Source organism: Orcinus orca, chromosome 17, assembly GCF_937001465.1.
Source record: "Orcinus orca chromosome 17, mOrcOrc1.1, whole genome shotgun sequence".
NCBI classification, from domain to species: Eukaryota; Metazoa; Chordata; class Mammalia; order Artiodactyla; family Delphinidae; genus Orcinus; species Orcinus orca.
This window is the reverse complement of record NC_064575.1, coordinates 59,607,208-59,623,006: the sequence shown is the minus strand read 5'-3', so window position 1 is coordinate 59,623,006 and position 15,799 is coordinate 59,607,208. Positions and strand designations below refer to the sequence as shown.

General features: G+C 34.3%; 1 protein-coding gene across 1 annotated transcript in view; it reads right to left on the bottom strand.

Moving 5' to 3' along the window:
- PKHD1L1 (PKHD1 like 1) overlaps window positions 1–15,799 on the bottom strand; it is a 154,707-nt gene that overhangs the window by 126,237 nt on the left and 12,671 nt on the right. The window contains exons 5-11 of the mRNA XM_004282958.3: window positions 11,919–11,976; window positions 10,580–10,673; window positions 7,422–7,475; window positions 6,819–6,892; window positions 5,863–5,905; window positions 1,692–1,762; window positions 413–523 (exon numbers count right to left, since the gene is read on the bottom strand). Coding sequence (XP_004283006.2) covers window positions 413–523; window positions 1,692–1,762; window positions 5,863–5,905; window positions 6,819–6,892; window positions 7,422–7,475; window positions 10,580–10,673; window positions 11,919–11,976 — 505 coding nt within the window. The remainder of the gene's footprint in view (window positions 1–412; window positions 524–1,691; window positions 1,763–5,862; window positions 5,906–6,818; window positions 6,893–7,421; window positions 7,476–10,579; window positions 10,674–11,918; window positions 11,977–15,799) is intronic.

Genomic DNA, 15,799 nt, shown 5'->3' with positions numbered 1-15,799 from the left:
TATGACAAGGGGATGAGGAGAGTATCCCTAAATACCACTTTAAATTTCCCATAATTATCTAACCCTTTAAGAAATAGTAACAGTTCAAAAAGGTAATTTAAGAGTCTATTAAATAGAGGGTACGTGTGTCGCTAAGTGTGGTGAGGAATTTGTTGATGGCAGCCATGATGCTGCCATGCAGTGCCCTTTGGTGCTGACCTCAAAGCCCAAATTTTGGTCATATAAAGGCTGCAAGGAGTGGTCCTCACTGGAGAATTGCAGTGGGAAAAGCATCAAGCCCCAGAACCAAATGCCCATCTGAAAATACACAGCTTTTAAATTAAGCATTAATTAAGAAAAGACTGTTATTCTTCTTAGATGTTATTAAAGAAAAGGAAGGATTGGTTCTTTTATTAAAAATCATGAAAATTACCTCCAACAAAAACTCGGACTGGGAAATCTGTCTCATCAAAGAACCGTCCACTTATTGTTAGCATGGTGCCGCCTTGAATGCTTCCTTGTGAAGGTGAAACCTTAGTGACCTCTGGGAGGGGGAGGGGAAGGACAAGAAATACAATGTCATGAATATTACACATAAACACAAATGTTTGATTTTTACCAATTTTCCAAATTACCTAGCCATAGTACATAACACAGTGAAGGTATTGGATTACCAAATGAAAGTATCAGGTGTTTCATTATTTTGTCTCTGATGCAATCCTGCAAAGAGGACTATAAACATGGCTTTCACAGAGACCTACATCTTCTGGGGACCAGGCGTTAGTGGTAACTAGTACTAAAGAGACACTGGTAACAGAAGGATCCAGAGAACAAGGAAAACCTGGACTGAGCATAGATGTTTGGTTCCAAAAGAAAACAGGAAGGCAAAGAGAACAGCCTCTTCTCTATGCTCTTGAAGAATGAATCTTCCTTATATTTATGGGCCAACATCTTATATTTTTTTCATATACTAATATATTAACTATGATTGGAATTCTTGTGGCTTTATATATAAAAGTCTTAGGTATATTGGTAAAATAGCCCAGTGCATAACATACGGTAGATTCTTATTAAAATTTATCCTTATTAGTTCAATCTATCAAAGTTCTATGTATTTTTACATAGGTGTTTCACATTAAATAAGTTTCTAGAAAAAGCCAGGATTGATCATATTTGATTGATTCCAAGACATACATTTTTTTTCACATTTGAACATCTTTGAAATCTGAATCATCCCAGACCTGGAAGGAAGTACAATTCTTCCAGAAGGGTTTGTGTTTGCTTCTGACACTCGCCTAGGGGCACTACCAACCTTAGACCTCATTAAATAAAAATAAATTATGATCTGCTTGAGGATTCTTTTGGACCACACTGACAGCATAAATCTCAGAGAGTGCTGGTTTGTGGTTTCAATTGACAGCAGAGATTTTTTTTTCCTCCCTTGATCAACAGCCCAAGTTGAGATGCACAAGTTTCCCTGCTGTCTCTTTTAGTGTGATAAGTGTATTTCTCAATCAACCTTACACCAGAAATGTAGTTTTCGGGATCGTAGCTTAATGTCAGGACTTCCTATTTCACTCCTCATCTTAGGTGTGTTTCCTTTCTTAGAATTACGTAACATAATATAGTACACTTTACAGTCACTGTTGGATTTGATTTGATGAAATATCTCTTCTCCCGCCCCCCACCCCACACACAGAAAGGTCACATACCTGCATACGTTTGAAACATTGAAATTTTATTGAGAGAAGAAACAAAATATGCCATTTTTTGTGGTAAACTCCTGTTTAAAAAGAGTAAAAATTCTTGCTTTAAAAATGACCTTTATTTTAGGAAACTGTTTCTTTTTTTTTTTTTTTTTACTTTAGTGATAGAAATCATATAATTTACAAAGGAGCAGGAAAGAACTTTTCAGGAGGATAAAATTGTTCTACATCCTGATTTAGTTATTGATTACACAAATACATGAAGATATATTTGTCAGAACTCACTGAACTGCACACTTAAAATATGTACATTTTATTATATGCAAATTATACTTCAATAAAGTAAGAATTTATATTAACATAAAAAATAAACAGACAGGAGGACTGCCCTTCATAAAAGCTGGGCTCTACTGATGACCACCCCAGAGTGCTCTATGCTCTTATAACCCATTTACTGTCAGAATAACTAACATTATTGAACACTTATCAGGTATGCTAAGATTTTTAAGCTTTTAAGCTAAGATTTTTTAAGCTTTTAATTTATTACGCTATTAAATTTTCAATTTTATATTCCATGAAGTAGGTAAAACTCAGAGAATTTTTATCTTAGTCAAGATCACAAAGACAGTAAGTAGCAGAAATAGAATTTGAGCTCAGGCAGTTTGAGTCCAGAGCCCTGGGTACTACACAGTTCTCTCTTGCCACTAACTTACATGAGAATACAAATGGATGACAGCAAGTTCACAACAGTCCACCAGAGTTAAGTCACCCTTAATAAACACGGAACCTATTCATATTTTTGACAGATACATACTTGCACTTCCATAGTCTAGAGGATTAGGAAAGGAAGGAATCTGATCCTAAAATTAAATGCTGTTCTCTTAATTACCTCAGTTAAATTCATAATTAGAAAAGTTAAGAAATTCTAATATTAAGACCTAAACCCATTCACCCTAATTATAACACAATGAACTGGAATCTAAAAGGATAATGCAAATCTTGTGGTGGAGACCAAGAGTTAACTCCCTATAAGTCTAACACAGGCATTATAATTTGCATTTGCAAAGCTAAAGAGTCCCTGAAAATATTTTATGCTAAATTAGTTATTTAAGAAGTTCATACTAGATTTTATATTTTTATGTTATAAGCTTTTCAGCTGATTTCTCAAAGATCTGAAATGATGCCAGTTCTGACAATGTTGTCTGGGGTCAGATCCTGCATCTGAAAAATTAACTCTGCTTTTTAAGTTGGTGGGAAAATTGCCTCCTGAAATAAAATTTGAATGTAATTTATTTGGTATGACACTGAGGTGATTTTCACTAATTCATTGATAATGACTAGGCATTTCTCAATTAAGCGAGCCTCATCTAAACCTTATCAGTTTGGAACAGCTGTTGTTTGAACTTGGGGTAATAGAAGAGAGAAGGTTGGTTATTAAAAGAAATACAGAATGCATACAACATTGTAAATCAACTAAACTTCAAAAAAAAAAGAAATACAGAATGGGTGCCACAATACTGTCTAATTGGTTCATCTGATATTCAGGAATACTCCTGAAATTTGTGAAATATGGATTTTATAACTTATAAAATGACAATGTTTTTAAATGCCATGTAATCTTAAAACTAGGCTCCTAAGTAGTAAATGTCATATTTTTAACAGTTATCTTAAATTCATAAGATTGTTTTATATAGAAACACAATTTCTTAAATTCTGAGACACTAATACAAAAGGAAATCCATTGGCTTAAAAAGGAAAAAAATGATTATAAGTCAAGATCACAGAATTAACAATTTTATGCAATATTTTTACCTATATATGTGCAAATTTTCTGACTTTTTAAAATTGAAAATTGGGGGCATGTTAATGCCACATATTGACTTATGTATACTTATTAATCACATTCAAGCTTGATCACTCAAATGTTCTATTTTTGGGTAATTATTTCTCTGAGAGACATATGATGGATTTGGCAATTAGTACCTTTCATACAGACTCAGGACTAAGAAGTCACACATTGAGAGCATAAAAGAACCATATATAGTTCATGAAATAATTTAAAACTGAGTAATTGTTGCTTCTGACATATTTTTCTAGTATTTTCAATAAAATCCTATTGTCTAATCTTATCAAATTATATGTAAGTAGGCCATGTCCTTGCAGCAAATCACAGTTAAGTCATGGGACTGTGTCATTTGCCCCATGTAAATCATAAAGGTAAAGCTTAGCACCGTTTACATATCATCCACTCTGGCTTATCTTGAATTATAATATTCTTCACGGCTTTAGAGCAGTATATATTATTCTATAATGAAGTGTCCAGTGGGAATTCTCTGGTGGTCCAGTGGTTAGGACTTGGTGCTTTCACTGCCAGGGCCTGTGGTCAATCCCTGGTCGTGGAATTAAGATCCTGCAAGCTGCGTGGCACAGCCCAAAAAACTGTTAAAAATTTTTTTTAAAAAGAAAATACAGTCCCTGTGCTTTGGGACCCACAATTTAAAAAAAACAGTGTCCAGCCCAGGTTTATAACTTGGTAATAAACACATTGCCTCTAGGTGTCTAGAACTAGCTCATGCCTAAATACAGTGATAATGCATTTGGTTTCACCGGCTCAACTGCATTTCCATACATGCAGGGACCAAATCTCACCCTTCTCTTGCAGTCTGTAAACAATGAACAGGAATAACATCTACTCTGATTACAATATTGCCACTCTTTCCAAACTTCTAAGCACTGAGTCTCTCTTCAGAGACAAAAAAGAAATCAATAGACCTATTTTATCATTGGTCTACTACTGACATATTAGGACTGGATGGCTAAATCTGTGACTTATTTGGATTTCTATCAACCAGCTCATTTTCCCAGTGGAAGATGCTATGACATTTTGGGAAGAACAATTCATTTAGGTTTGGCACATCATGGTCCTGCCCATAAAAGGCCATCAGCATGCTATAGTTAGTGGGACTGCCAACAAATGCCACCCCCCCACATTTGCAAATACTCCAGGAGTGGGGTGATCCCACCATGTTAGAGAATCCTGAGTCAGGATGTTAAATACTGATGAGATGTGGTTCTGTGACTGAAACCCTCCATCAGTCATGGCAGAGCACTGGAATAAAAGGCTTAGGCCCTGGAGTCAGACTGCATGGGTTCACATTCTAGCTCTGCTTCCTACCAGCTGAATATCCTTGGGCAAATTATTTAATGTTCCTAAGCCTCATTTTCCCAGTGTGCAATATGGGGTGGATGATAACATTCAATTTATAGGTTCTTTGGGAGTATTAAACTAGATAATATATATGTAAAGTGCCTAACACCATGCCTGCTACTAAATGTTCATTATTATTATCTATAATATGACATTTGTAACATGTGTTGAGACTTGCATATTCTGATATTTCTGTAAGCGTGTGATGGTCTTTCTGACTGAAATTAGGATATCTGGAAATAAGTTCTAGTTTTACTAAAAATCATAAATATAAGTTATTAACATTGGTGTTAAAATGAACAATTAAAAGCTATAACTACCATCTTTCAAAACTCTATTTGTCCTGACACTTTAAGAGAAAACCATTATCAGGTAATATTAACCATGAGGTTTTATTTATTCTTACATTAGTTCAAATCAAAATTTAATTACTTAGCTATCAAAACAATTTTAATTAAATAAGAAGGATGACAAAACATAAAATAATACTTTATAATATCACAATCAAAGATTTTTTTTAGTTATTGTTTTAGGTAATGCTAGATTTCCCAACAATTGGAAGGCCATGTCTGAGGCACAAATTATGAGTGAACAGGAGTTACAGATCCCTTAAATGTTAATTTGGGGGAAGAAAGTGATTAATTTTTTAATCTAGGGATCTATATAGCACAAAGTAAATGTACACTTTTTTTTTTTTTTTTTTTTTTTTTGGCGGTACGTGGGCCTCTCACTGTTGTGGCCTCTCCCGTTGCGGAGCACAGGCTCCGGACGCGCAGGCCCAGCGGCCATGGCTCACGGGCCCAGCCACTCCGCGGCATGTGGGATCCTCCCGGACCAGGGCACGAACCCGCGTCCCCTGCATCGGCAGGCGGACTCTCAACCACTGCGCCACCAGGGAAGCCCGTACACTTTTATTTTATTTACCCAGTTGAATTAATTATGAAAATTATTATTTACAAAATGACCTACCTTCCATAATCACTATCCAAGATGAAGCTGACATTGTGATGACCTGGAATTAATTAATATATGCAATCAATTAAATTCTCAATCACAGGAGAACAATAACTCTGTATTATAAAGCTGATTTAAAACAAAGAAAAGAAATATAAAATTAACACTGTAATTATGCAACCGTCTACTAATCCTCAAAGAAATGAAAACTGAAATATCTTAAAGTACCTAGTACTTTAAGATATACAAAATAATATATCTCAAGGTTATAACCAGGAAAACCTGACAAAATATAATAATGAATGAAGGAGAAGAAAAGAATATATATGTAACCATATTGCCCTCAATTTTCTTTCATTCATTTAACAGCTACTTAATTGAGTCAGACACTCAGCTTCGGGTTGAGAGATGCAGGGTGAGCACACAGTTTGCTCTTCTCAAAGAGCACACTGCCAAGTGGAGGATACAGTCAGTCAAAAGCAATGACACAGAGAACTAAAAACTGTGATAAAGCTATCAATCAGAAGGAGAACGAACTTTGAGAATGTAAGGCTGGGGATCAGGGTTTTTTGAAGACATGACATTTTATCTGAAACTCTCAGGATGGGAAGTTTGCAAAGGTCCTGAGACAGAAGGAATAAAGCTCATTCAATAACTAAAAGGTTTATGAGTTTGAAGTACATAGAGCAAGGAGAAAAAAACAGAGTAAAAGTAAAGCTACAGGTAAATTAGTAATGGAATCATCTGGATGACAGAAGAAAAGAAAAAAGAAACTTGAAGAAGCTTACTTCAATGTCAACCTTAGAAAAAGGTAATTCATACATGCTTACATGACACTGAAAAGAAGCTAAGGTAAAGAGGAAATGCTAATTTTAAAAAAAAGGGATGAGGCCACAGGAGAGGTCTAAGAGAATACAAAACAAGGAAATAGGCATTTCTGAGAACAATGAAGAATGACGACTGACACTTACCAATGTAAGTTCCAGTCGTCTTACAAATCATAGAACCCACGTCTCCATTTGGGTGATCTAGTTTTAGACCATACCTAACAAAATATATATGTTAATTTCAAAGTTTATATTGACACTAAAGTTTTAAAATATTGTGTTTCCCTTAAAAACATCTTACGAATTTCAGAATATATATCAGGATAGAAACTGTTGCTACAACAAAAATTTTTGTAAAATGAAAATAGTTCCCAGTCTTGGTTGAAGTTATTTGAATAAAACTTCATTTGAAAATTAAATATTTTGTAATTAATTTGGTTATCCCCATTGATATTCCTTTCAAAGAATTTAAAACATTACCAAGTGAAACAATTATTTGATAAAGGTATTTCTCAAAACATCTTTCTCAAAATAATCTAAAAGCAGTTCATATCATACTATACGGGAGATAGTAGATATCAGGTTACATCTAACTATATAAATGATTGATAATTTACTATAAAAATATTACAATCTATACTGTTATAAAGCATTCAGCTATGCAATATTGCTAGAAATTACTATTTAAATCTAGTATGTTTGTATCTACTATTTATTTTTCTAAAGAAAATTATTTGAATTACTTACAAATTATCAGATTGTGGTATGAGAAGTTCACAGGGCATTCCTCCAATATAAACTCTGTATAAATATTTTATTGGAAATGATCAAATTGTGTTTAATACATTATTTCAAAATCCTCTCCTCCCACCAAGTTTACTGCTACCTTATATTTTTTTTCCCAATCACTTATTATTATCCATCATTCATTCACTCAACAAACATCTATTGACCACTTATTATGCTACAGTTTTTGCTCTAGGTACTGGAACACATCAGTGAACAGAACAAAGATCCCTGCCCTTATAGGACTGACATTCTAACTTGGGGAGAATGACAATAAACATGATAATAATAACATATTTGGTGTGTTAGAAAGTGATAAATACTATGGGAATAGAAAATGTAGATAATGGGGACTCTTCCACCTGAAGTTCAATTTATTCAAATACAAAATATAATTTTCTAGTTAAGTTTCATACTATAAGAATTAAACAAGGCCCACAGCAGAGGTCCCACAAAGTAACTGGATGAAGAGGATGTCTAACAGCATCAGTGTCAATGAAATGGGAACAAGAAGCTGCAAAGGATTAGAAGCTGAGAGGAAAATCTGCCTTCACGTTTCCCCAGCTGACTAGGTCGACCCATTGCTTTAAGGCTGATAGAACCCAAGGAGATCGGAGGCTTGCAGGTAACTGACTGCTATCACATTCTTTGCACCATCAGAACAAACCCCCAGCTTCTGGGACAGCAAATCCCATACTCAAAATAAGGCCAGATACAAACCTCAACTATAAAAAATAGGGACTTCTATTTGCAGAGAACTTTGAACTTTTTAATATACACACAAATTCTTTCATTTGATCATTACATTAGGTTGTAAAGAAGTAAACTGAATTACTGTAACCATTTTAGAGATTTATGAATTCATATTCTCTTTCTAACTTCTTGCCTCACTGCAACTAAATAATACATTTAGCAGCAAACATTTACAGGCACTTACCACATTTAGTCCTTGCAACTACCTTATGGGTTAGTAACTATTACCCTTCCATTTCACAGACGAAGAGACTGAGGCAGGGAGGTTAAGTAGTTTGCCCAAGCCTGCAGCCAGTAAGGGACAGAGCAGGAATTCAAACCCAGACAGTCCTACTCCAATGTGTGCTCTTAACCGCACCCCATAATTCCCAAAGTGGTCTGGGTTTGCCTTTCTATGGTAATACTAACCTATTTGGCCTTAAATACATATATTTAACTTTTTTTCTCATCTGATCTTTTAGACCAAAAGTGCCTTAGTAGGCACTAGGTCCTTCAGTCATTTGTATGTCCTCTATCATTTGCACCCGGTCTGAATTTGGAGATTTGGCCAAATTGACAAGACTTGTGAGAAGCAAAAGCAGCTTGAGTACTTGGGTCTCCTGACGTCCTGCCCAGGACTCGGCCCATTGTTTCCTAGTAACAGAATTCAGGCACAGTGAAATGCCTTGAGGGCCCCAGTGTCACAATGAATGTGGTAGAAATGAGATAAATGCAGCTCTAAAACCTTTGTCCCTCCTATTAATAGGTGTGTGAATTTTTTTCTATTTATATATAGTATCTCAGGGTTACCAGAGTATAGGGGCTGGGTAGCCTTCCTCTGAGGTCTCTTCTGACTGTGATGCTGTGATTTCATGAAATAATTTTTTTCCATTCCTTTGTATTAAACAGAAGTAAATTTCAACTACAGTAGAGAAAGAAAAGGAATCACTTTGAAAGTTAAACTTTCTATTTTCTGCCATCATTAGGGAAAGGATGACTTAGAGAACCCAAATTAAGAATTGGAATATAAGACATTCATAACACTAGGGGGTGTGGGGAAGGGATGGACTGGGAGTTTGGGGTTAGTAGATGCAAACTACTACATATAGAATGAATGAACAACAAGGTCCTACTGTGTAACAGGGAACTATGTTCAATGTCCTGGGATAAACCATAATGAAAAGAATATAAAAAAAGAATGTATATATATGTATAACTGAGTCCCTTTGCTGTATAGCAGAAATTAACACATAAATCAACTATACTTCAATTTTTAAAAAAGACATTCATAACACTCAACTATATGGAAATACACAAAATCTTTAGTTATACTAAACTGTCCATATGAAAAGTTAAATATTTGTTTCTCTATTTTAGTAGTTCTTTTATTATAAGATCAACATGAATATTTCTAGAATATTATAGATTCATACAAATGTGATTTAACTGAGAGTTCTACTCCACAGAATGCCAGATAAATTATCTTTATTTCATTTAGTAAAACCTTTCAAATTGCATGTTTTACAAAATTATATATGCATATGTATGTGTATGTGTGCTGTCTGAGTTATTATTTATGCATTTATTCATTTTACATATGTATTCAGTAAGCATGAAGCATCTTGAAAGCTATGATACTGATTCTGTAGGAAGTGAACAGGACTTTCAGTCTTTCAAGGCAGGACTGAGATAACCCCACCTATGCTAGAGGAAGCTAACTCTAGTGACAGTGTTAGTTTCCTACCCAAAAGGTGGAAACTAGTATTTTTTGATGTTAGGTAACCAGCCAATGTTACCATCTGGTCCACAGTTAGTATATGGAGGAACCAGGATTCACATCCTAGCCTGTTAATAAACTATTGACAGTTTTTAGTTTCAGCACTGTCCCATACATGACATGCAGTAGAAAAAGTGCCAAATTGCCTGTTAGGAGACTTGTGTTCTCCTCCTGACCTTGACTAAGTGATGGACTTCCAGGCTTCCGAGGTTTTTGTTTAACAGGTACAAAATGAGGCAGTTAGATTAAGTAACAAAATTCTCCAGTGATGAAGTTCTGTGACTTTAGCTTAATTACTATTGGACTTGCTTCCACGTACCTTCTATAAATAAAATCCATGATAGAAAAATAAGCAATTATGTCATACTAAAAGAGAAAGGAAAAAAAAAATAAAAAAAAATAAAAAAAAAAAAGAGAAAGGTATACTGGCCATTGCTTCTTTGTCAATGAATCATGACAACAGTCTATTTTTCTTCCTCTAATATGGCTGAAAACCACTCGTTAATCCCATCACATTGTAGTGGTTTTTAATATCATTGGACCCATTATTCATGGGATATCATATCTCATTTATGAATTATAAGAATACGTTTCCACATCGAAAACTTACCTTAAAATCCTAACATTTTTCCCATTTGAGCTTAGTGCTATATTACTTCCATAGACATCAGTGAAGATTCTGCCCTGGATTGTTATTAGTGTACCTAAAAACAAAACAAAGAAAAAGCTCTGTGTAAGATTATCTATCCATATACCCATACACTTAATATGAAAACTTTAGAGGTTTTCCCAATAAAACAAGTATCCAGACCCTTACATCTTGTGTTCACTACTATTGTTTAGCATTGCTCTGAAAGTTCTAATACAATAAACCATGAACAAATAATTATAGTATTAAAGAGATATCTATAAGTATTTATAGCTTAAAGAGGTGTTTCGTGGAAGATAGGATGAATTATTCAATAAGTATTGCTTGGGTCATGGGTGATTTATTTGAAAAAAATGTAAATAAGATCCCTACCTTATGCCAAAAAGTGAAATAAATTCTAGGTGAAATAAAAATTAAATATAAACAATAAAACCATACAAACTCTTGAAAAATAAGTGAAAATTTATATAATATTTGTATAATCGGGATGGTGGGATCTTCTACAGCATAAAAATAAAGGGAGAAATAACAAAGGTTAAGATCTACAGATTAGATAATAAAAATTAAGTGTCTGAATGACAGAAACATCACTAATAAATTTTAAAAGCAAATAATAAATGCAAAAAATATTTCCCATCTATATGACGTATGTATGGTTAATAGTCTTAAAATGTAAAGAATTCTTGCAACTTAATATGAAAAAAAATGACTAGCCTTAAAAAGAGAGATGAACCAATAATTTATAAAAAGAAGAGATACAAATGGTTAATAAATACAAAATTAATTACACAAGTCAAAGAACTGGAAATATTCAAAAAAAACCCAACTATATTCTTCACATAAATTCTTTTTTAAAAAAAAGAAGAAAAGGAGAAAAGGCCTCCTGCCTTCCAGCACCCAGTGTCCACTGGGCTTGGAGCAGGTGGAGCCAGGGCCAGCGCCCTAGAAGAAGGTATAGGAGTAGAATTTTTCACATAAATTCTTGAAATAAAATGAGTACCTCGAATTGTTAAGGTTATAGAAAAAGGCATTTTCATATATTCCTGTTGGAATTATAAACTGGTATAACTATAGCTATTATAATAAACACTGGAAGCAAACTTATGCTCAATAGAGAGAAAGTCTAATACATTATAATAGATTCAGATGCAGCTATTAAAAAGCATTAAAAAATTTTTTTAGTTGTTTTATAATCAGAAAATGCTATTTATAAATTTTTAGGTATCATAATAAGTTTATGTACTAAAAATTAATTAACTATTATAAACAAAAAAGATATTTCAGCTGTCATATAACAGACCTGGAGTTCCAGATAAAGGTGTGATGCTCCTTATTGTTGGGGTTCTGAAACTTTTTGCCTGTAAAATAATATTGTTGATAAGCAGTCATCTCTATTTTGGTCCTAGTTTTATGAAATATCTCGGCTTCTTACATTATTTATATTTGAACAATATCCATAATATGACTGTCAAAATATTCCTTTTATATATGAGAAATAAAGTACAGAATATTACTCCGATTATTCAAAATCTTTTCCTTACCCCCTAAAAATCCTCTTTCATTTCAAAGTGTTTCTACTTGGAATTTTAAAATTCAATCATCCTTTTGTTATCAGTGTAAGTCAAACCACAGTAATAAGGCTCTCTGGTAAAGACTTTTAAGAATTTGGTGGAATAAAATTAAAGAAAGCCTACTTTGGGTTAAGATTATAAAGAAAAAATAACAAAGCATTTTTCAAAAACATAGAAGCAAAACTTGGAAAGAGTTCATCAGAGTAAGCTTTAGTAACTAAGCTAACGATAATTTTCTAGAGTTATACAAAATATACTTAGAACACCACCTGACACATTGGCTATTATTATTCAAGTAAACATATGCCAACTTCTTTTTAAAAGACAAAATGAGAAATAATTACCACAAAAGGGAAATTTGAAAAACAAAATTAATTCTGAACAGGCAAAAAGCAGAGCTGAAGACAAAGTTTCCTCAATAACTGGGATACAAGCAGATCAACATCTACACCTAAAAACAAATAATGTAGGAGAAAAACAAGCTAGAAATAGATCAAGAACAGTCCATCTGCACAAACACAAGGGTACCTCAGAAAAACAGAAGAGGACAGAAACATGGGCTGTATTTTTAAGGAATAACTGAAGTTTTTTGGAGGAGGAAGGTTGCTGGTGGCGAAAAAGATGGCCTCTACATGAATACAATAATTATATAAGCAAAATAACCTAACACAAATTAGACTCTCACTAAATGTCAGCTGTCCCCCCCCTCATTCTCATTCAGGAATAACCTAAAAGAAAGATGCCCAGATACTTAAAGTAAAAGGACAGATTTCTTTCAGACTTCCAAGAAGAGATAAATTTTTGAAATTTGAGGCTAAGAATGACTTCAGACTCATTCTTTCACACTTCAAAAATGGTTAATGGAGAATCTATGTAAAAGTAATAAGTAATATAATACCTAGTCAAATGGACTTTGGGCAAAATATCATTTTTAGAGGTAGTAAGGGAAAAGCTAGAGGAACTACCAAGTTGTGTGTAAATCAATCTCTCTAAGCCACAGTGTACTCATATAAATTACACCTGTGGCAAAAAATAACTGAAGAGTGCATATTAAACAACATATTAGTTACTATTATTATTTGAGGAGCTAGATTAGAAACAGATTTTCAATTTAATACATCATCTACAAAGAAAAGAATCAATGAAGATGGCAGAGCAAGTTATTTTATAGAAAATAGAAAATGAGGGAGAAGGTTCTGAAAATTAAGAATAATTAGCCTGAATAATAACAGCAGTCAAGGATAATGATAAAAAGTATTAAAGATAAAATCAGAAAATAGTATGAGAATTAGATGCTACAAGTATGCAATTTTGTAAAGGGTTTTAAACAACCCAATAAAAGTGTGCAAAAGTTATTCGTCCTGATAAGAACAAAAAGTAAGGGTAAGCACTTAGAGACGTTTAAAACAACTGGACATTGCTGTGACATTTTTATTGTATTTTACATAATATTGAGCCACAACAGACTGGAAATTTTTAAAACGATGATCCTTCACCATGGGTTGTTTAAGACACAGGACCAAGAAACAATGGAGATATGATTTCAAAATTCCAAACTAGAGTTCTATACCCAACTAAACTGTCAACCAAATGTGAGAGTAGCATGGAAGTTTTAGTATTGGAAGGACTTTATTTTAACCTATTAGTAGAAGGAGTTTATTTTCTAAGTACACTTTGCTCAACTAACATGAGGAAGTAGTAAATCAAGAAAAAGGAAGACATAAGATTTAGGGAGCAAGTAGTGACATGAGGGAGAGAGGCAGGAAGTCCCCAGAAAGCTGGTGAAGGGAGACCCCATGATGATTGACTGCTGTGCAGCACATCTAGAGAACAGGCTGTCCGGACTGGAGAAGGAGCACAGAAGAATTCAGGAGTGATGTCTTTTAGGCAAAGATGATTTGATAAATTACCTAATGATTTAAATACATTGAAAAAATGTCATATTTCTGGTGCAGAGTTTGATACACAGAAAACTAGGCAAATATCTACACACACATAAAAACCCAGTTATTAACTCCAAGCAAAACAAAATACTGTATGAGAGAGAAATGTAGTCACAGTACAGTACTTGTTTCAGCTATGAATATTACTTATACAGACATAATCATGTTATGAATATTGATCTAACCAAAACTGGGGCAAATCTAATTGAGAGAAGGAGTGGTAGGATATCTGTGTGTGTTGGAGGTGGGAAGGGATAGCAGTTTTATCTCAAACATGGCTATAATTTTCCTCTCCCTGTATCCTCACCTGCAATGTCTTTGCAGCTCTTCCCATCTAGAGATGGAGGCTTGAATACGGACTGGCCTTGGAACTTGTTTCAGCCATTAGAATGTGGTTCAAGGAGCGTGACATTTCTGAGCCTAGGGCTAAAGGCTCCCTGCATACTTCTGCTCTCCTGAGGGATCCCTGCCTCCATCATATGAATAACTCTGGGCTACTTTTGGAGGGTACAGACACTATATAGAACAAAGCCTAATCAGCTCAGCTGTTCCAGCTGAGGCCTCCCAAATGTGAAAGCACCTAGCCGAGAGCAGCAAAGCCTCCTACCTAATGCGCAGCTGACCACAGCCACACGAGCAAGTCCAACAGAGATCAGTCTAGCTCTGCCCAGAACAGAAGAACCACACAGCTGATCCATGGCTACATAAGCAATATAAATTATTGCTGCTTGAAGCTAAGCTTGCGAGTTGTGTTACACAGTACAAGTTAATAGATGTAAGAATATAGGTGCTAAATTCTCATCTTCCATTGTAAGAATTATCAATAAATAGAGAATATTGATAGTTAAACTTTATTCAGAAATAGCTATAAATATATTTCTAATTAAGAAGCCTATTATTATAAATATCACAATAAATCATATAAAACATTATTTGTACATACATTAGAAATAATATGTTTCTTCTTTAGAACAGGGGAAAGGAATAATAACGTGCATGGTCTTGAATGTTGCATGTGAACAGTGTAATGAAGAAGGACAGAGAGACCAACAGGCTACAGCGATAATGGGTGAGAAATGACAAGGCCAGAATCAAAACCAAGGCCATGTCAGGAAAGAAGATAAGGGGACGACGAACTTTAGAGCTAATTTGCAGGGTAGGATCATCATGGTTTGGAGCTGAAGATGAAGGAAAGGGAGAAACCAAGGATGTAACAGGTTTCTAGCTTGAGATGTGTGAGAAATACCAGACAAAAAGTAGGGTTAAGGAGGAATACGAGAAGTCCAGTTTGAGATTTGTTGAATTTAGGTTGCTTTGGAGCCATTTTGGCATTTTATTCTAGGAAACAAAAGATGGCTCCACATTTAAGGAGAGAGAAGGGAGCCAGAGATATTTGGGATTCATATTTGGCAATATATTTGGGAACTGTAGACGTTTCTTGAGGACAGAAGTCATAACTAATTTCCTCAGCATTTCATCTTACATTGGAACGTTACAGCACATGGTAATTGACAACTTAAAGCATAAATACAATTTTTTTAAATATATGTGATGGTCCTTAGAAGAAAATTTATTATAGTGAACACCTATATTTAGGGTAACTAAATTTTGAATGGCTCTGTGCTGTATGCAGTCACACCTTATCTCATTGCATTAGAAAGTACAAA